Source organism: Curcuma longa, chromosome 19 (assembly GCF_044706935.1).
Source record: "Curcuma longa cultivar G26 ecotype Majalengka, Jawa Barat chromosome 19, ITB_CL_G26_1.1, whole genome shotgun sequence".
In the NCBI taxonomy this organism is placed as follows: Eukaryota; Viridiplantae; Streptophyta; class Magnoliopsida; order Zingiberales; family Zingiberaceae; genus Curcuma; species Curcuma longa.
This window is the reverse complement of record NC_133879.1, coordinates 2385324-2406995: the sequence shown is the minus strand read 5'-3', so window position 1 is coordinate 2406995 and position 21672 is coordinate 2385324. Positions and strand designations below refer to the sequence as shown.

Sequence of the window (21672 nt, the reverse complement as noted above, 5' to 3'; positions counted from 1 at the left end):
CTTATCTTTAATTGGTCAATGTGCGAGCAACAACCTCATTCAAGGACACTAGAAAGCTAGGAAAATGAGGGTTGGTAGTCCCTCTTGGCTCGGCTAGAAGAAGCCAACTAGTGATTGTGGGTGTCTGAAAAGGAAGGAGAGAAGGAGAAAAAGGAAAAAGAGGAGGGTCCTCTCGGCTTGGCCAAAAGCAGCCGACTGGTAGGCCATGGGCATAGGAAAACTAGGACAGGAAGAGAGAGGGAAGTGAGTTCATAAGGCCTTCTTTATTTCGGCAGGTCATATCATTTGAAACAGGGTTTTCTTCATTTTGGCGGGCTATATGGTAAGCCATAAGCCTACTCCTTGGTCCGTTCTTCTCCTCATTGGTGCTATTGGCACCATGTGTCGACGTGGCATCATGATGTCAATTATTTCATTTTGGGTAGAGAATAAAATTTAAATGTTGGTACAATTATTATTTATTTAATTTTATTAACAATCATAGTTTTAAAAAGCACCTTAGGTGGTGGAATTCCAATGGGGCTGCCTCACTTAGAAGCAGGCAGTACCTATTAGGTGGACCAAAGGGTCTAAGTGGGGGCTATCTAACCCTATTAACAGGACTATTAAAAAGTGGTCTAAGTGGGACCACCTAAGCATTGAGTCTATACAAGAGTTGTTGTCTTTATGTAGATTTTAGCTATGATTAATAAAATTATCCCTTTTGTAATCTCTTTGTGAGCTTCTTTCTTTCTTTTTGTGTGATATTTTTCCTTTGTTTCATCAAATTTCTCTTAGTTTTTCATGTGCTTTGAGGGTTCGATTCGGTGCTTCATCATTAAGTGTGACAGAAGAAATGTTGCACTTTGGATCACATAAGAAATGTTAGAAACTTATTCAATAAATGCTTGCTATCATATAGATATATACACAAATACATTTTTACCTTCTCACATTTGCATAAAAATCAAGTTTGGTAATTGTACATGATGACCATATTGATGAAGTTTGCTAAGAAATCTTATCCATTTTCTTGTTAGTTTAGCATATATGAGCAAGATTTTTTCTACAATCAAATCATTCTATTTGTTCCTTTTGTGTTTTAGGTTCTTTATAAGAGTAGATGTGATAACAAACTAAACGAGATCACAGAAAGAGCATCTGCTGATAAGCGAGAGGTATGACAATTGTCTATTTTACTTAGTTATTAGTTGCTTGTACTTGAGAGTATTTGATGATTTTATCTGCATGTAAAATTTTCTATTTTTCATATTCTTTGTTGCATTTCTGGATTTTAAGACTGAAACTTTACCCTATGGGTTTGGTGCAGAAGCTAAGTACACTAAAGGTATCACAAATCTGTGTACATTTCTAATTTGAATCCTTTATGTTAATCTAAAAAAAAAATATAAACTAAACAATGAAATGGAATGGTTATGAAACTTATAGAAGCATGTTTTCCAAACTAAAGAATTTTCAATCAGAAGCATAATTAACAATATATTGAGAAAGAAGAAAAAAAATTGTTAGCACATGTACAAGTTATAAATAATTATTAATATCCAAAATAAATATATTTTGTTTTCCGCTTATGTGAACATTTGCAAAATTTAAAATATTGGTGTTGATCTCAGTTATTGGGCAAGATAGTAGGTTTTGGTGATGATAGGCAAATTGTGTTTCAGTTAGATGGAGCCAACATGCTGGTCAGAACTCAGATTCATCTAACAATGACCAAAGTTACAAACCATGTTAATTTGTACCAACACATGTTCTTGTTCTAGGTAGCTTCTTGGGAGTTGGCACATATATTAAAATATTATTTGATAACTCTTTCAAGAGATTATCAGCACCTATACTGCCTTAGAATATTGGCACAAGCATCAATGCTTTTTTTTGTTTTCTTAATAAGAAAAATTGTAATCAGACTCTGAAATTGTCACAATATAAGCATTTGAGGTTTCTGATCAAGATTGGCGACTTCGAAAGAAATAGTAATCATCAATTCTTAGGCCTTGACCTTGGCCTTAACTGTATGAAAAACACTGGTAAATTAAATCTTCAACATTGTGTTATTCTAGAATATCATATGCTAGACAGTGTTTGTCAATGCCTGCTAAAGTGGTTAGCTGTTGGAAATTAGAAATGCATGTGATTATTTTATTGGCATTGCTAGGGAAGAGTTAGGATTACTTAGCATCTTTGGCGGACACTGCCAGCATGGTATTGTTTCTATTGCTTTCTCTTTATTGCTTGACATCATACTCCGGTATATATATTTTTTGCCAATTTCTTCCACTACATCTTTATGTTTGTGTTGTCAACAGTGTCAAATTAACGTCAAGTAGGCATACAGTTTCTTTTGTCTGTGCTTTAGTTTCTCCTGTATTGAATGCTCTTTTCCAGGTTGAGTTGTTGGCCAAAAAGTACGAAGAAAAATACAAGCAGGTTGGAGAGTTAGCTTCAAAGCTAGCATTGGAAGAGGCCAAGTATCGCGACATTCAGGTCAGCCTACCATCATGGTATCGTGAAAACTGAAAAGATCACAGGGATTTGTTTGTTTATATTTTTACCTTTAAACTTCTGTTCAATCTCTTATTCTGTTGATGTTTAAGTGGCATATGGGATTCATCTGTTTTTGTTTTATCTTATAGGAAAGGAAGGCAGAATTGCAAAATGCAATAATTAAGATGGAACAAGGAGGCAGTGCTGACGGTCTGCTTCAGGTAGGCTTTGCTTTTGAAAGTTTCCAACACAGTCTGATAGTAATTATATATTTGAAACATATATAGGTTCGCGTTGATAGAATACAAGCTGATCTCGAGGGTTTAGAGAAAGCTCTTAACGAGCGGTGCAAACAACATGGGGTTCATGTTAAAGCAACTACGACAATTGAGCTCCCATTTGGTACTCACTTATGTTTGGCACTCATTGTTGCTTATGCTATTTTATGTTTTTTTTTATTATTAAGAAGTACAGAGTAGAAATTTGGCAATTGTAGAACAAAAGAATGCTGATTATGTCTACTGTTACAACTGTTGAAGCTGGTTGTGATCGTATTAGAGTCAAGATTTAAAATATCGAGCCATGTCGAGGTTTTGGTCCCGGATTAGAACGATACAGTTTTGGTATTGTATCGTACCGTGCTAGTATAGTTTCAATATTTTTAAAATATAAAATATATTAACTAAAATTAAAACTTTAATCTAAAGATTTAAAAATAAAAAATAAAATATTTTTAAAAAATAATAAAATAATTTTACGGGTTAATAAAGCCTATTTAAATTATCCCCAACTATAACTAGGAATTGATTATTAAAATCTTATTAAATCTAAGTTAAAAAAAAATAAAAACAAAAGGAATCAGGACTGGTTACGCGTGCAATCGGGGGCGTGTGCGACTTGTGCACAGAGGTGTCGTCGGGCTCGCACGACGCCTTTGGTGGCGTCGTCGAGCCCGGGCGATGCCTAGCCGGAACGCCTATGTCAGTGCTGTGCCGGTGCAGGTCCGTTGGCGGAACGAAATTTTTTACTGGTATCGCGTGATACGGCTCGAGATTTCAATCCATGATTGGAGTTGTTAACTTTTCTCATTTACCGTTGAAGCAACATTCTTTCTGGGTGTAGTAGTTGATAAATATAGCTACATTTTGAGATTTAGTTGTTTCATCAGTGTATTCTTCTTGTATATATACCTTTTCCTTAATGGGTTGGACCTATGTTGGTTGAGTTTGGTTATTACTTTCATAGGGATTGTTCCAAAACTTTAATGTACAAATTTGGAAAATCATTGAGGAAAATAGCATACACAGATGGAGGTTAGCTCTGTTCTGATTTATGAGGCTGGTTATACTAACTTCAACTAGCATTGATGTTTTGTTGTCTTAATACTATTTTGAGGCTAATTTCTGCCAATAGTAATAACGTGGTTTCAAGCACCAATAGTCATAATGCATGACAAAAATGCAGTGTTTTGGCCATCAACAGATGTTGATAATGTGCCGGCACGAGTGAATGTGGCACTCATGTCAACACAATTTTGGTGGTATCAGTTGAGATTGTTTCAATTGTAACTACTTGAGACTGATTGAAATAAGAAGATTCTTTTCTGGTGAGTCCTTCCATTTCATTTCATGTGTTGGCCATGACAGATGGATCGCTATAAAAAGAGAGGAGAGAGGGAAAAGGGAAAGCATCACCACCAACAACAACTAGGAGTGAGTGACTCAAAGTTAAAAGAAAGGGGATGCCCCATATAATGGAGGCATGTTTACTCAAGTTCCAATTGTGCCAATTGAAGTCCTAACTCACTCCAAATGACTATCTAATATGCAATTATGAACATATGAGGCAAATCACCAATGGAACGTCTTTAGAAGCAATTTTTAAGTTAGGTTTTGGAAAATTATGGAGTAGATCTTGTTAGTCTGTTATAATCACCAAAGAGCTACAATCATTTTAATAATATGAAGATATAATCATTAATATGAATGCTTGTTCTATTTTTATAATTTTTTACTCTAATATTTTAATCAACTGTCTTTATAATTATTATAGTCTTATATTTGGTGGTAAATAAGCTAAGTGGAAGAGAATTACAATATTAAAACTCATTTTAGTTTATCTTGGCACGTTTTACAGTGTGCAAAGTGTTGATATGATATGATATCAAGATTGTACCATCGTAGTTGGAGATTAAAACTCCCACATGCATGATACTTTAAAGTTTAATGTGTAATAAATGGAAAAAGTGTCACACCTTACACGAGCTAGGCTTGCTGAGATACTTGCTTCATTCGCCATGTGTGAACTACAATAATATTAAAGAAAAATATACATAAAATCAAGGATTTAAATCTTGAGCCGTTTCGTTTGATACCGACGAAATTTCTCGTTTCGCCAGCGGACCGATACCGTTCCGGTCAAGATGCTGTGCGGAGGTATCGCTTGGGTCAGGCGACTCCACTGAAGGCGTCGCCCGGATCCGACGACGCCTCCGGAGGGGTCGCGCGGGCTGTGCATGCCCCGGTCATGCAGAAATGCGGAAATAATTTTTTAAACTTAGGTTTAAATAATAATTTAGGTTAATAATTTTAATCAACTCTAAACTATAGTCAGGATACTTTAAATAGACTTACTTAAAGCCTCATAAAATTATCCTATTATTTAAAAAAATATTTTATTTTTAAATCTTTCGATTAAATTTTTTATTTTTAATTAATATATTTTATATTTTAAAAATCTCGAAACTATATCGGCACGATAGGGTACTGAAACTATATCGTTATGGTCTGAGACCGAAATCTCGGCATGGCTTGATATTTTAAACCTTGCACAAAACTAGCTAAACTAACTAAATGCATACCTCTAAATAAACTTTACCACTACTATACATAAAAATCCAACCAATAACTTGGAGTTCGAAACTTCCAAAAGTGAGCATAAAAATACAAAGTATAAGAAAGAAGTGCATGATGTAAAATATCTCTTAAAAGAATAGAACGAATAACAAATAATCAAGCTTATCATATCATGTTCCACCAATTTAATCTCATTAATCTTTTACCACAATTTCTCTTAAAATTTTTCTTTAAATAGAAATGATTCCTTTTTATACTCTCACAACTATTTTCTTTTTAATTTCTCAGGGAATCAAACAAAAAGTGGTCATTTTTTTCACTTTATTTTATTCTAGAGTCTTATATCTTTACAGAATTTTAGTTGTGTTTTTGTTCCTGATATCTTATCAATTATCTTTATAATTGCTGAGTCTCTTTGTTTTTTATAAGGATGGGAATCTGTACCAGTGGAGGAAGCAGATCATTGGGATGAAGACTGGGATAAATTTGAAGATGAAGGTATTTCCGTTTGCCTACAAGGACTAACACCTATTAGTTTATGGTTTTCAGAATTGACTTTTATGTCTATGTTATGAAGCCCAACAAAGGTTACATGGATGTGGAGATTGTCAATACTGTCATATATAATACCAAAATCAGACATTGTGGTTACATATTAGATCTTGTTATTTCTTCACCATATTTGGATTACATATGTATACAATCAACCATTTTGCCACTGATAGGTTCTTAGCGTATATCTTTTTTTTTTATTCATAAATATTCAATTTATCTATTTCAGCTTGATCTTTGTGTAGTGTATTCATAAACTTTAGGTTCTAGTTATTTGATGTTGGTATGTTAGTTGAAGCAAAAGCATGATTGAGTGTGCTCTCATCCTATTTCTATTTACATTTGATTCACATAATTTGTTCTTTTTGTCTAATCTAATGATTCACATAATATACAATTGCTTCATTAAATGATTATGAACTTATGGCTTTAAGATTCACTATTCACCAACTGAATGCATATAATACATGCAGAGTTACAAGTTTATTGTTACTTTGCTATTAATATAAACAAGGAGATTAATACGAAAGATGTTAGGTGTTTATAAATGATGATAGATAGGCAGGAATTTGAAACACAAACCTTATAGCTGTATGGTCTGTTAATTTTCGAAGAAAAGTTGGAAGGTATTCAGGAATTAGAAACAGCTGTATTTCTTCAAGGAAAAAAGGGAACCCAACAGATCATGAATGGATGCAAGGATGAGGAAGAGTACATCTCTTCCTTAGCCTACCATCGGTTACCTATCAACTCAAACCATGATGGAAAGAGAATTATGGGCAATTAGCATCGAATATTGAAATATTTTTTGACAAATGTGTCATGGACTGATGGAAAGAGAATTATAGGCAATTAGCATTGAATATTGAAATATTTTTTGGCAAATGTGTCATGGACCCTTTTGGCTTGGATTTAAACCACTCATATGTAGATTTCCAAGTCCATATTTGTCTTCATCATCTGACCCTTATTGTCCCCACTATTACAGATCAATGCATGGATCTTATTTCTCCATCGTCATTAGTAATAGTCAAATCAAGTCATGTATATTACATATAGTTTAGTTTTCTTAGGTCTTTTTTATATGCTTTACACCTTTGATTCTAATTGTTTCAAGACTTCAATCGATTGCTTCTATCCATCACCTTTACATACTAATTACTCCTATATTTTTAAAGTAACTCCACACATCCATCTTTAGCAGTTTCAACCTTGTTACTATATTTTGTTTAGGGGGCATGTGGTGCTTTCTATCAACTCCCAAACTCTCAACTATAAAGTTTGGCAAGCTGTAACCTATCCTTATAAAATTTTTCTTTTAGCCTAAGAGGCACACAATGATCACACAAAATTCTAAAGTTCCAATTTCAACTATCTATTTTCTATTATTGTATTGTTAATTGGAATACCAAAAGAAAACTTATTCCTCTTAATTACTCTTTACATAAGAAGAGGTCTATTTATATACAAATTAAGAATCTTTCAAAGGAAAGAATCCAATTAAGGAAATTATAATTAGGCTAATTGACAACTACCTAATTGAGAATATATATTAATTAATATATACAGATAATACTCCCCCTCAAGTTGGAGCATAAATATTAATCAAGCTCAATTTATTACAAAGATAATCAACCCGAACCCCATTTAATGCTTTTGTGAAGATGTCCCCTAGTTGCTCTCCAGTCTTCACATATCCTATAGTGATCAAGCCTTGTTGAATTTTTTCACGAACGAAATGACAATCTATTTCAATGTGCTTAGTTCGCTCATGAAAGACGGGATTTGATGCAATGTGAATAGCGGCTTGATTATCACATCACAATTTTGCTGGTATTGAAATTTTAAGTCCTATTTCAGTCAATAGTTGATATATCCACATTATCTCACATACAGACTGTGCCATAGCTCTATATTCTGACTCTGCGCTGGATCGTGACACAATATTCTGCTTTTTATTCTTCTATGAGACTAAATTTCCTTTAACAAAGATACAATAACCTGAAGTAGACCTTCTATCCATTTTAGAACCTGCCCAATCTGCATCTGAAAAACCTTCAATATGAGTGTGCTCATGATTTTTATATACGATACCCCGTTCGGGTGCTCCCTTCAAATAACACAAAATTTGCTCTAACGTTGCCCAATGATTAACTGTTGGAGATGACATAAACTGACTAACAACACTAATTAAATATGCAATATCTGGATGAGTTACAGTAAGATAATTCAACTTCCTAACTAACCTTCGATATCTCTCAGGATTTTCAAATAGTTCTCCATCTTTTGTGAGATGCATGTTTTGAGTTATTGGAGTACTACAAGGCTTTGCCTCTAACTTTCCCGTCTCATTCAATAGGTCGAGAACATATTTTCTCTGAGATAGAAATATACCTTTTTTGCTCCTTATAACTTCATTGCCTAAGAAATACTTTAGCACCCTTAAGTCTTTTGTATGAAACTGAGTAAGAATGAAAGATTTCAGAGTTGAAATTCCCATAGTATCACTTCCAGTGATAATAATATCATCCACGTACACAACTAACAGAATGATACCAGCTCCTGACTGCTTGTAGAACACTGAATGATCATACTTGCTTTTCATCATACCAAATTTCTCAACAACTTGACTAAACTTTCCAAACCAAGCACGAGGGCTCTGTTTCAAATCATACAAAGATTTTCGAAGACGACAAATTTGCCCCTATCTCCCCCTGAGCAATAAAATCAGGAGGTTGCTTCATATACACCTCCTTCTGAATATCACCATGAAGGAAAACATTCTTGATATCAAGTTGATGTAAAGGCCAATGATGAATAGCAGCCAGGGAAATAAAGAATCGAACAGACGTCAACTTTGCAACAGGAGAAAAAGTATCAAAATAATCCACATCATAGGTCTGAGCATAGCCCTTAGTAACAAGACGGGCTTTTAGTCTAGCAACTGACCCATCTAGATTGACTTTAACTGTGAACACCCATTTGCATCCAATAGCTCGTTTACCTAAAGGTAGATCAACCAAATCCTAAGTGTCATTATCATCCAAAGCTTTCATTTCCTCTATCATTGCCTCTTTCCAACCAAGATGAGATATGATCTCACGGACAGTTTTAGGAATAGAAATGGAACCAAGTGAAGCAATAAAAGAGCAAGAAGAAGATGTCAAGCCGTTGTAGGAAACAAAAGAAGAAATAGGATAAGTGCACAGACGTTTACCTTTATGTAACGCAATAGGAAGATCATCACTCGGAGGTGGATTTGATGACGAAGTAGTAGGTGCAGAACATGAATCAGGAGGTTGACGCCTGAAGTATACTTGAATAATAGGAGGCTTCTCAAGAGCCGGGTCTGAGACAGGTGCGGATGATGTGATAGAATATACCAATAAATCATCTTCCTTTTGAGAAGCCGGAATAAGTGAGGAAGGGAAATAAGGTGTGTCTTCCATGAAGGTAACATCAATCAAAACAAGATATTTATTAATACTAGGACAATAACACCTTTAACTTTTTTGAAGACGAGAATAACCAAGGAAGATACACTTTAAAGACTTGGGATCTAACTTAGTGACATGTGGAACATCTCGAACAAAACAAATGCTACCAAATATCCTAGGAGTAATAGGAAATAATGACTTATTAGGAAACAAAATTTTGTAAGGGATCTCACCATGAAGAACAGACGATGACATGCGATTAATGAGAAAACAAGCTGTAGAAATGTATCTGTCTAAAAGGATTTAGGAACATTCATTTGAAATAAAAGGGCCCTTGTAGTCTCAAGAAGATGTCTGTTCTTACACTCAACCACATCACATCATTTTGGGATGGAGTATCAACACAAAAGGTTTTATAAAGCATACCATTCTGATTCATGTAAGAGTGAAATAGACTAGACATATATTCCCTAGCATTATCATTTCGTAAAGTACGGATGAACGTATTGAATTGAGTTTTAATCTCAGCACAAAATGCACAAAATAGAGAAAATAACTCAGAACGATTTTTCATTAAATATAACCAGGTTACACGAGAATAATCATCTACAAAAGTGACAAAATACCTAAAATCAGGCATTAGACAAAATAAGACAAGGACCACAAATATCAGAGTGAACTAACTCAAAAGAATTAAAAGTACGTTTATTTATTCTTGGACTCGAACTAAGACGGTGATGCTTTGCAAACTGACATGACTCACAATTTAATGAAGACACCCTACTATATTATGGGCAAAGCTTCTTAAGCAAAGGAAGAGATGGATGACCTAACTTACAATGAGCCTCGAAAGGAGAAGTTACACTCGAGCAAACAAAGGATCTTGGGACAGATGGGTCAAGAATGTAGAGGCCTCCAGACTCATGTCCTTTACTAATAATTTTCTTCGTTAAAAGATCCTGAAATAAACAATGATCGGGAAAAAATGAGATGCAACAATTAAGATTACGAGTTAATTGACTAACAGAGAGAAAATTAAAAGATAAATTAGGTAAATGTAAGACAGAGGATAAAGAAAGCAAAGGAGTCGGATTGATAGTGCCAGACCCACGAACACAAAAAGGAGACCTATCAGCTAAAGTAACAATCAAAGTGTTAGATTGGAGTGAAAAAGTAGAAAAAAGACTAGAATTACCTGTCATATGATCCGTGACCCCAGAATCAATGACCCATTTAGAGGATGAGGAAGCAAGACATGTGTTGTGGTTATCTGAATCAGCAATAGCAGTGACAGAGGAAGATGCAGATTTGAGTGATTCCTAATGCTGAGAGAACTTGGCAAATTCATCTGCAGAGATAAGAACTGATTTCTCAGGGATATCATTAGTGGATGCAATATGAGCCAAGTATTTTTGTTGATTTTTATACTGAAACCTTCTGCACTCGAATTTTGTATGGCCCGAGTTACGACAATAGTTGCATATAATACCATTAGAATTTGGCATTTGAGTTTCAATGTCTTGTGAGCCTCCTCCTTTGTTTCCAATGTAAATAGTTGATTTTTTAGGCACATAATTATTATTGCGACTCACCAAAGCACCATTAAGTGGAATAGGGGTAGTATTTTCTGTACGGAGAGCGACTGAATACATCTTGTAAGGAGGAGACCTCAGAACCAGAGAAAATTTATGATTTGGTAGATTCAAAGTTAGGAGATAAGCCAGCGAGAAAGTTCATGATAGCCATCTGCTTTCGTTGGCGTTGTTGAACCTTCACATCAGGGCTAAAGGGCAGCAACATATTAAACTTCTCATATGTCTTTTTGAATGTTATAAAATAATTAATTAGTGGTTGATCTTGCTTTTTCACACGGTAAAAGGCTTTGCAAACCTTATACATTCGGGAGATATTCCCTTTTCCAGAATATAGAAATTCTAGATAATCCATCAATTCTTTAACAAATTCACAATGATTAATCAATCCAATTACCTCACCATCAATACAATTTCGAATCTGAAGAAATAAGCGAACATCCTCTCTCAGCCATGTTTGTCTTGAATCATCTTAAGGAGGGTCATCAGTCAAATGCCCATCTTTGTCAATACTTCGTAGGTACAGACGAACCGTTTTACTCCAATCCAAATAGTTTGAACTATTTAACTTGTAATCGGTGATTTTAGATATCACAGGTACAACCTCTGTCATAATAGAAGACTTTTTATCAGCCATGAGATTTTAGTGAAAGAAGACCAGCAGATCATAGTCCAGGAAGCCCTAGCAAGCCCTAGGAAGCGACAGAGGAAGATCCGGGCAAAGGTTCTCCAAACAAAACTGTAGGCGCCTTCTCTCTTTTTCAAAATCGGTAGAGGCGAAGCAAGTCAAAAATATTGATGGCGGCAGCAAGCGGCAACAATCGAGCGCATGAGCGGGGAAAAAAAAGGAGGAAATGCGCTCGATCGGTGAATTGCGTCAAATCCTGAGGTCACTACTCCAAATCAGGGAGAGGAGAAGGCTGACTCACTGCGCCAGCGAAGAACAAGATATCGAAGACTGTTGTAGTTACTGTTGATCGAGGAAGAAATTGGGAGAAGACTGGCCTTAGATTACCGAAGGCTGTGGAAGATACCGAAAGTTGTAGAAGCTACTGTTGATCGAGGAAGAAATCGAGAAGAACAAGGTTCGCAATGAGGCAGACGGGAGGTGACACCTGCGTCGGCGGCAGCTGCTCGCGAGCTGCGATGGGGAGCGGAGACAGCAGAGACAGCATCGCCCTTCAGAGTCGCGCCTGCTGGTGTCGGAGACGACGCCTGTGAGTTTCGAAGTTGCACCTGCGGGTGTAGGAGAGGAGAGGAATCACGTGCGAACGAAGCGCCGAAACGGGAGAGAAAGAACAAAAAAAAAGGAAAAGCAAAGGGAAAGAGGAAAGGGCGTATAGACCTAATGCCGCTTTGATACTATGCTAATTGGAATACCAAAAGAAAATCTTATTCCTCTTAATTACTCTTTACATAAGAAGAGGTCTATTTATATACAAATTAAGAATCTTTCAAAGGAAAGAATCCAATTAAGGAAACTATAATTAGGCTAATTAATAACTACCTAATTGAGAATATATATTAACTAATATATACAGATAATATGTATCAATGATATTTATGTAAATATCGTCCAAGATATCTAAAACTCTTATTAGAATTTCATTTCTATTCATCTTACCTAATCCATTTATTTTTTTCTCATTACTGAAACTGTATTTGAAAGGTTCAATTATAGTTTTATTTCAAGATTTTAATTCAGTTATACACTTTTATCAATTAATATGACATTGTTTGGATGCAAGTAGGTATATCTCAAAAATATGATAAGTGTGTGCATCTAGTAGTGAGTGTTAGATTTGCCTTTAATATAAATATATGATTATAAGGACATCCTATGATTATAAGAAAATACTTTGTCAAAGTCCCTATAGATCTAATATTAGCAATTACATTTTTCATACTTATCTTTTGTCACATTGATAAAACTATTAGATAATTTTTTCTTCTCTAAAATTCACTATGATTGTTAGCTAGGGACTATTTCATAATCGTTGTCAAAGTCGGTAAATATCATATGCAAATTCTTCTTTTCATTGGTTGCCTTTTTAAATAAATCTGGTTAATCTTTTAGACATGAAAACAAAATAATTTGTTCAACATGTTGTCACATATTTTACATTGCTAAAAGACCATCTCTCGACCCAACCATAGACATTCTAGGATCCTTTTTCAAATGAGACACACCCCATTGGGGTGAGGGTCGAACACCAAGAAGTGAGTTATTTATATCCAATATCAAGGAATTAAATTTTGTGTCATGCTGGTTTGTATGGACGGAATTTACTGTTCCGATCGACACTGGCACTGCGAGGCTACTACCAGTTGCGACAGCCGCCACAAGCTACAGTAAGTTGTTGTGGCCACGGTGACCTCCAAGATCTTGCAAGGCCACTATGAGTTGTTGCTATCTGTGACGACCTTCATTAGGTCGAAATAGAAGTGCAATTTTTTATTTTTTCTAATTTTTATTTTTTTAAAAAAAATTTAGATTAAATTTTTTATTTTTTAATGGGTAATTCCTTTCCCCTATTAATTTTTACTTCTTAATTTTGTTTCCTTCTTTTATCCATTAATTTTGTTTCCTTGTTATTTTTTTACTCTTTCATTCATTAATTTTTTTCCCTTCATCCATACAAAAAGACCTCTTGAGGATGGTTTTTTTATCTCTCCTTATCTCTTCACAAGGTAAATAGAGGAAAAATGGAATCTCTTAACCTTAAAATGATTATCTTTTTTCCTTCTTTATTTGTCCACAAGATAAACATAGAGAAAAAACTTTTAAAGAGGTAGGAAATAGATTATTAAGAAAGATAAAAAAATAAATATAATATAATTTTTAACTTTATAAAATATACTACTACTACTAATGAATTAAATTATTCTATTTGTAAATTTGATTTAATTTTAAATTGATCAAAACAAATCTAAATTAAATCTATTTTAAACCTACTTGATCCTACCATGTTTAGTTGGTGGATTTCAGTTAATTTAAATTAACTTTTACTCAATAAGCATTAAACATTTCATAAGATAATATCAAAATTTAAACTCAACATTCAACATATAACTCAATAATAAGCATTTATAACGATCAAATATTAATAAATATATTTTTAATTAATACATTTTATATTTAAAAAAATATTGAAATTGTATTGGCATGGTATGAATAGTATCGAAACCCTATTGTTTCAGTCATAAATCGAAATTTCGGCATGACTCGAAATTTTAAATCTTACCCAACATTCTTTTTATGGTTAGATTTGTTCCTTGTCGAAAGGATATGTGGTATGCAAGAGCATATATTGTTGGTACCACCGAATTGATTAAAATGGCATATATATACAAGAAAGTTTATTAATTAAAACATCTTATTCAAACTTTTAGTTAGAGAAAATATGTCATTTAGACAACATAGAACACGTCAACAATCAATATTAATTAACAATGTAGCATAAATCACATATAAAAATAGCATACATATAATTGATATCATAACTGTTTATCACATGCAAAACAAGTGTCTTAAGTCAATTTAGTCTTCTAAACTGGATAAATAACCAAATAGGGTTTTATGGTCACAATGCTATATATGGTCATAAGCAAACATAATGCAGTTATTAACTTCATAAGCTTATATGCAGCTTATGCAAAAACTTTTTAAAACCATACTCTCAGTAATTGGTTTTCTAAGCTTTTCAAGTTTCTTTAATCTCATTTGATCTAATATTATGAACAATCTATGATTCATAAATTTTCAGAGTTTCTTATCTTTCAAATCAAATTTTGTGTAGGGTGCACATTAGATAGTTTATAAGGATATTTTTCCATGGGATTCTTACCAAATTTCTTTTTGTTTTCATCTTTTATACATTCAAAATTACCCATGGTTTATGATTTTCTTTTTATATCTACCATATTAGTTTCCTTTTTATATCTTCAGAGTTTTAAGGGAAGCTTTAGTGCAACAGTAAAGTTGTTACCAAATGACCTTGAGATCACGGATTTGAGTAGCGGAAACAACCCCTTGCAAAATGCAAATGTGGTCCGTTCCTTTCCCAGGACCCCATATTGATGGGAGCTTTTTGCATCAGATTGTCCTTTTTCTCTAAGCATTACCTTACAAATTTTATCAATAATTCCATCCACTTTTGTAGTCAACAAGTAAATCCATTTGATTCTGACTGTAGCACTCTTAAAAGTAATCAAATGCACTTTTTATATCATAAGATAAGTAGTAGCGACCATAAGATACATAAGAAGCAGCAAAATCTAAAACCATACTATTCTCTTCATTTATTTTCCCAAATCCAAAATCTTCATGGGCCTTTATTTTTATGTTCCCGATACACTCTACCTAGAAGTCCATTAAACTTTTTAAATTTTCGACCATGGGTATACTGTAATTTCATTTAATTCTCCTATAATTCTTCTTTGATTTGATCATTTAATCCTGTTTGAAGGGCATAAGAACTTATAACTAGTTTTCTTAATAATTTTTTGCTCCAATTCTTTCAGCTTCAGCAACCTTATCCTAGCTTTTATAATCCTTAACATAATACTTTGAAAGGCTCATCAAATACTAAATATTTTAAGTTTCAGAATCGGGTAGCTATTTCTCTAGCTTTTTCTGCAATACTGTAAACACGTTTTTGGTTGTTTTCCTTCTAATCCTCACACCTATCAATTCTATTTAGCTGGCAACCTTATTCTATAACTATGATTAGCTTCTTTACTTGCATTGACCCACAGAAACGTGAAAATTCTTGGCTATCACGCATGCATTCACTGATTTGATGGCTCTTTTTTTATGTGGTCTCCTAGTCCACCTTTTGCATATCGAGGTATTTGGGTGGGAAAGGACCCTCATGGGTTATAGGTGACAGCCTGACCTTCAAATACAGTTAAGATCTATGCTTATTGGGGTTTATACATTTTTAACATTCGCTGTTAAGGCCCAATGCGGACCTTAACCTTTGTAATCTTAGCTTGGGATAACATTGGTGTTTTTATGGTAAATATGTGACCGTTTCACTTTTTAACCCATGATAAATTATTTTTTGCTATCATTTTGTATAATGTGATCGTGTTCTTTGGATTTGAGAATAAAGTCCATGTCACATTGATTAGCCAATCCTGCACAAAATGATAGCAAATTAGAAGCGACACATCCTACCACGTTCTCCCATTAGTACTAATATTTGGTGAGGCCACCTATACTAATGATCACAACAGAGTATATTTCCTTGGAAACTTATGATTTTCCTTTGATGTCTGATAACTTCTCTGAAGAAGTTAAGCTGGTAATTATCTTTTTTACAGGATTTACAGTCACCAAAGAACTTAGCTCAGGAGTTTTCAATACTGTTGTTAATGGAGGCCCAAAATCCCCTTCAATTTGGAGTGATAAAGCCTCTACTGAAGATTATTCTCCTATTGCATCTTCTTTCAATGTTGATGGCAAGATTGAAAAGCTTAATGGCACACATGAACACATGAATGGATCTGCCTATGATAACAGTGAGGAAGGATCAATGAAAAGCCCCGCTAGCAGTCCTGAAAGAAGTACCTTTGAAAGTCCATTCAATTCCACTCAATTGGGAGTCAATGAAGTTTCACTGCACAATAATGAAACTCATAGGTACTTTTATTTATTTTTCTTCATTTCCCTCTTAATCTAATGAAGTAACAATTTATGCTAGAATAAAAATTTTACAGTGAATAGTAGGAACTTCAATTTTATCTTTATCCAATATGGTTGGATTTTTTTTTTGTAATACATATTAACTTCATGATTGATGATCCTTGTCTTCTTGTGCATGTTCTAATTTCTTTATTTTCTTGATGATGCTGTATGGTGAAGGAGTTTTCAATATATTTAATCATTTTTTGTCTTTAATAGGATTATGTGCCAGCAGTGGTTTTTCCTATGTACCTTCAATCTTCATTTCAGAATAAATTTTGCAAAATCATTCATTATAGACCTTCATGTTCTGCTTGACATGTATAATTTTTTTGCATGCAAAGGTTATTCAGTTTTTTTTTAAATTTTATATCAAGATGTCCTTGTAACTTTATTGTAATTAGTTTCCTTAAAGAGCCAGGTTACCATTGATCAAGGTATTAGATCTGGTTTATTTTTAGTGGGGTTATTAATTTAAATAATTCTATTGAGTCTTGCAGATTAAATTTTGGAGTTAGACCAAGTTATAGGAGTTGATTATATATGTTGTGCTATTACATCAACCATATTCATCAAGCAAATTTATTTCCAAAATAAACTTTCTTGTATCCTCTCTTCCACTTAATCCTCTTCTAATAAGATCTAGGTTTTCTTGTCCCAGAAAATCTAAGACGATCGATACTCTCTTCCATCAAGTACCTTCGATCCTGCATTTCTCCTTCATCTTGATTGCACCTCTAACACAGAAATCCCTTTTCTGATTTGATTTATTTGAGATTCTCTTTACATGAATTTTGGGTTTTAGGACTCACTTGTGTGTTAAAGACAAATTTGGAACATAGTAATGATAACTAGCATTAGTTGGGCTTGGAGAATGCTAGATCTTAGGTATTTGTTGAGAGGAGAGAAGATCAATCTTCTAGGACTCTTTAGGAGAAGAGACACAATATCTTCCTAGTTTCTAGATGAGGATGAAGGAGAACAAAGGATAATAGAGAGAGAGATTCTTTTGATATTAAAATGATTAATATCATTGATGTAAAAAATATCATATATAGCCAACCTCTATAATTTGGCCAACTCCTATAAATTTGGTCCACAAGACACTACTCAAACTGGTCTTTCCTCTTGTACCCATGTCAACTTGACACAACATGAATAGAGGTATGTAAAATAAATTTGTGGAATGAAGAAGAACGGGTAATTAGAGGAAGAACATGCAGACAAGGAAGGTTATCTCCTAGGCTTTGCATATATAGGGAAGGAGGGGATGTAACCGGCCACTCATTTGGGCACATAGGCAACTCTGGTTATGTGGGGAGGCTGGTATTCTTGGTGATGTCACTCAAGGTCGGCTTCACAAACCACAACGTGAGAGGAGGGAGAGGGATGGAACTCGAGTTGTGGGGAGAGGGGGTGGGTAAAATTAGGTGTTATAAGTTATACATCTTATATAATAATAACTTAAGTTATACTATATTAAGATTTTTTTTAATAGATTAATTTATTAACTTAAGTTGTATTAATTAAAATTATATTAATAGATTCATGAACCATTATTAACTCATTTATTAAGAAGTTATTATATAAATTTAGTTAATGGTAATTTTATATGTAGCATTGTTGTGTCTTAGTATATATGTTCCGAATTTTGGATCCTTCTCACTATGGAAAAAAACCATGTCCCACTTTTGGATTCATACTTGTGTCCAATACTCACACTCGAGTCTAAGTTCCATAGGGTACATCTTAGGGGGACTAAAAAAGAGTGAGAGAATGGTAGGGAGGTGGTGTATGATGGAATTTGGAGAAGAAGGGAGAGAATCTGAGAGGGTTTCCTGAACTTGGAGGGGAGGGAAGAGGCTTGTTTGACATGGGTGGATTGGTGCTAGAAGTTTAGTGTGCTAGCAGTTTAATGTGGCATATTTTGTTATTATAATTCAGGGAATGGAATGAGGGAATAATGTTCATTTTTTTAATGTTATTTGGTGTTGAAAAGGGTAGAACTACCACCGATTTTGCAATGGGAAGGGAGCTAAGATTTGTCTGAATGGAGGAGGGAACAGAAGCTGTTTTGGAGTATGGGCGAAGGGGAAGGATGGGAGGTGCCTTCAGCAAATGAGAGCGAAGATGAGAACTGCTTTCAGCAGAGGATGATAAGAGGAAGTGCATGCAGCTAATGTTTCCTATTGTTGTCTTTGTCCTTGTGTTGTCTTCCAGTAGGTCATGTAATGTTTATGGAGTTATTTGAGGAGTTAAAACAAGTTGCTATGAGGATCTTTGAGGTGATGAAAGTCACTATGAAATGATTTTGATACCTAATAGGATTGAGACAAATGATGATGACCAGCATTGGTTGGGTTAAGAGTATGCTGGATCTCAAGTATTTGTGGTGAGAAGAAGAGCACCAATTTTCTTTGATTCATTGGGGAAAAAGTACCCAAATTTACTTGGAAGAGGATGAACAATAAGAGGGTATAAAGTGGGGATTGTTTCAAGATAAATTCAAAATGATATTAGAATTAAATTAACTTCATAATGCTCTTTTTCATTGTTGACCTGAAGTTCAAATTGATTATAGTGATTTTTTTCATGTTGCATATAAAATTTTCCATGATCTAGAATCCATGTTCACAATATGCAATCATAATGAATATATTTTCTTCCTATATCAACTAGCAATCGTTGTTTTTGCCTTTTAATACCTTTGTGATAAGCATTTGGAGCCTTTGGCATCTTTCCTTTTATTTACATTAGATATAAGTCTTAATAAGCACAAAAATGTTAATAATATACTGGGAGTTCCAACTGCTATTGTCAAAGAAATATACGCTAGATTATGATGTGCTTGTCCAAAATAATTATTGCAGTGATCATGTTGATGCTGAGTCTATTATTTCCGGAGATAAGTACAATGATGATCCATGGACCTTTGATGATACTGTTTCAGCGTGGAAGGTAAATTCCTATGTAATCTGTTTTGTTTTCCTTTAGTCTTGTGCAAAATGAAGGCATGAAAGAAGCTCTTCGTCTGTGGATTCATTAATTAATGTTGCTGTCATTACCTGCAGGAGAATGATTATGATGGCAGTAATAGGAATACTTTCTTTATGTCCGACTTTGATTCAGTAAAAGCAGACTCTCCAAGTGCTATTAGTGTTTTTGGAAAAGAGAAGAGGAACTCCTTTTTTGACGATTCTGTTCCAAGTTCTCCAATGTTCAACTCCTCTTCTTCAGTGTTTAATGATGGGCGAGATGACTTCAACAGTTTTAACAGATTTGATTCTTTTGCAACGCGTGATAGTGGCACTTTTCCTGCACTCGAGAACTTTTCTAGGTTTGACTCCATCAGCAGCTCTCGGCCTGAAACGCTAGCACGGTTTGATTCAATTAGTAGCAATAGAGACCTTGGTCACAAAAGGGGGGCATTTGAATCTTTTGACGATGCCGATCCGTTTGGTTCAACAGGACCTTTTAAATCTTCTGGAGGGAGTTACCCAACACAAGGGTCTGATAATTGGAGGGCTTTCTAAGTCTTCTGCAAGGAAACATTTTGAATCGTGTATGATGCAGAGTTGTAAGCATAAATATGGGTTTCATTCTACAAATTCATGGCTCAGTTTGGCTGTATGATTAGTTTTGCAGTTTCTTGTGTGCAGTGTATTTTGTGTTTCCTTTCTTTTCCCTTGTTCTGGTTTTGGGGCTCGAACTTTTCAAGATTGTAATTTTTTAACCCTATGTTAAGAGTTCATTTAATATTATCTACTGGACATTCTTCATGGCCTTGGCTTCTCTTGGTAAAGTTTTACATAACAAGACCATTGTAGGTCCATTCTCTGCTAAATTATTTTACAGGCCTACGCTACCAAAGCTATCTTTGGCTACATGTACTGCAGTTTGTGACCTTTGTGGCTCAGCAAGTTAAGCAGTCATACCTTAATTTGTTCTTTAAAAAAATAAATATTGGTTAACTGATTTTTTATTTTAATATTATTACAGTAGCTACTATATGTTATTCATATAGTGTAATAATTATAGTAATAAGTATTATAAAGTTTTAAAATTATCTTATCTTAATTTTTAAAAAATCTATTTGGTTCAAATTTTTTTTATTGAATTCGGTCAAAATTATTACACAATGATATTAAAATGTTTTTTTTTACTAATTTGCTTAAAATTCCTTATTCAAAATCACTCGTAATGTCGTAGCAGATATCATTGTAACTATTATAGTGTTTAAATAATTTTGATTAAATTTGGATAATTTTAACAAAAGATATTTTAGATATTTTACATGTGTTATAATTTTGATTAAATTAGAATAATTTTGGGTAAAATAGCAATCGCACGAGAAGGTCCGATTCTCATACGCCGTGTGAAAGAAAGACGAGCGTGAGTGAGTGTTTGTGCGTCGGTTGGGTCGTTGGCAGCGCTATTGCGCAAGCACTGCAGCAGTAGAATAGAGTTGCCGGTAATACCACAAGCAAAGTAATGGAAGCGGTTGACGGTCGAGAGCGTGAACCGGTGGATCAGATCGGGTAGCTGACAGGGACGGAATAAAAAATTTCCTATTGGGGAGGTAAAAAATATATAGTTACATTGAAGGAGATGATCATGTCGTCAGTCTCTATTCGTCCCCCCCTCCTTATTGGTCTTTTATTTTTATATTCTTATTTCTCTTGTATTAAAAAAATTAAAGACAGAACCTCACTTTAGGAGAAGTCCAAGAAGCTAGCTTTCGCCTTTGAGATTTTATTCACCCATAACCGCCGCAGGTGGACGGATGCTGGTGAAATGATCCAAGGCAGAAACTGTGGCCGTGGCTGAAATGGGTGATCGCCCCCTCTCCATGCCTATTCACCTTCGGACAAAAATCAGGCCGATAACTGAATATATCTTATAAATACGAATTATATATATTCTAATTTAACCAAAGTTTTGTTATCCCTTTAGATATACAATCAAAATCCTCCAGCCCGCCTTAAATATAAAGACCAACACTTGAAAGAAAATTTTGGCCTTTCAAATTCTGTTGATGACTCCTTCAACACTTGAATAAGATG

General features: G+C 34.3%; 1 protein-coding gene across 1 annotated transcript in view; it reads left to right on the top strand.

The window, feature by feature from the left end:
* The window catches only part of LOC141812531 (uncharacterized), a 42962-nt gene extending 22574 nt beyond the window's left edge, over positions 1-20388 (top strand). Inside the window, exons 6-13 of the mRNA XM_074700521.1 lie at positions 1086-1157; positions 2386-2484; positions 2634-2705; positions 2772-2886; positions 5769-5837; positions 16249-16567; positions 19480-19567; positions 19681-20388. Coding sequence (XP_074556622.1) covers positions 1086-1157; positions 2386-2484; positions 2634-2705; positions 2772-2886; positions 5769-5837; positions 16249-16567; positions 19480-19567; positions 19681-20142 — 1296 coding nt within the window. The 3' untranslated portion in view covers positions 20143-20388. The remainder of the gene's footprint in view (positions 1-1085; positions 1158-2385; positions 2485-2633; positions 2706-2771; positions 2887-5768; positions 5838-16248; positions 16568-19479; positions 19568-19680) is intronic.
* Positions 20389-21672: the final 1284 nt, after the last annotated feature.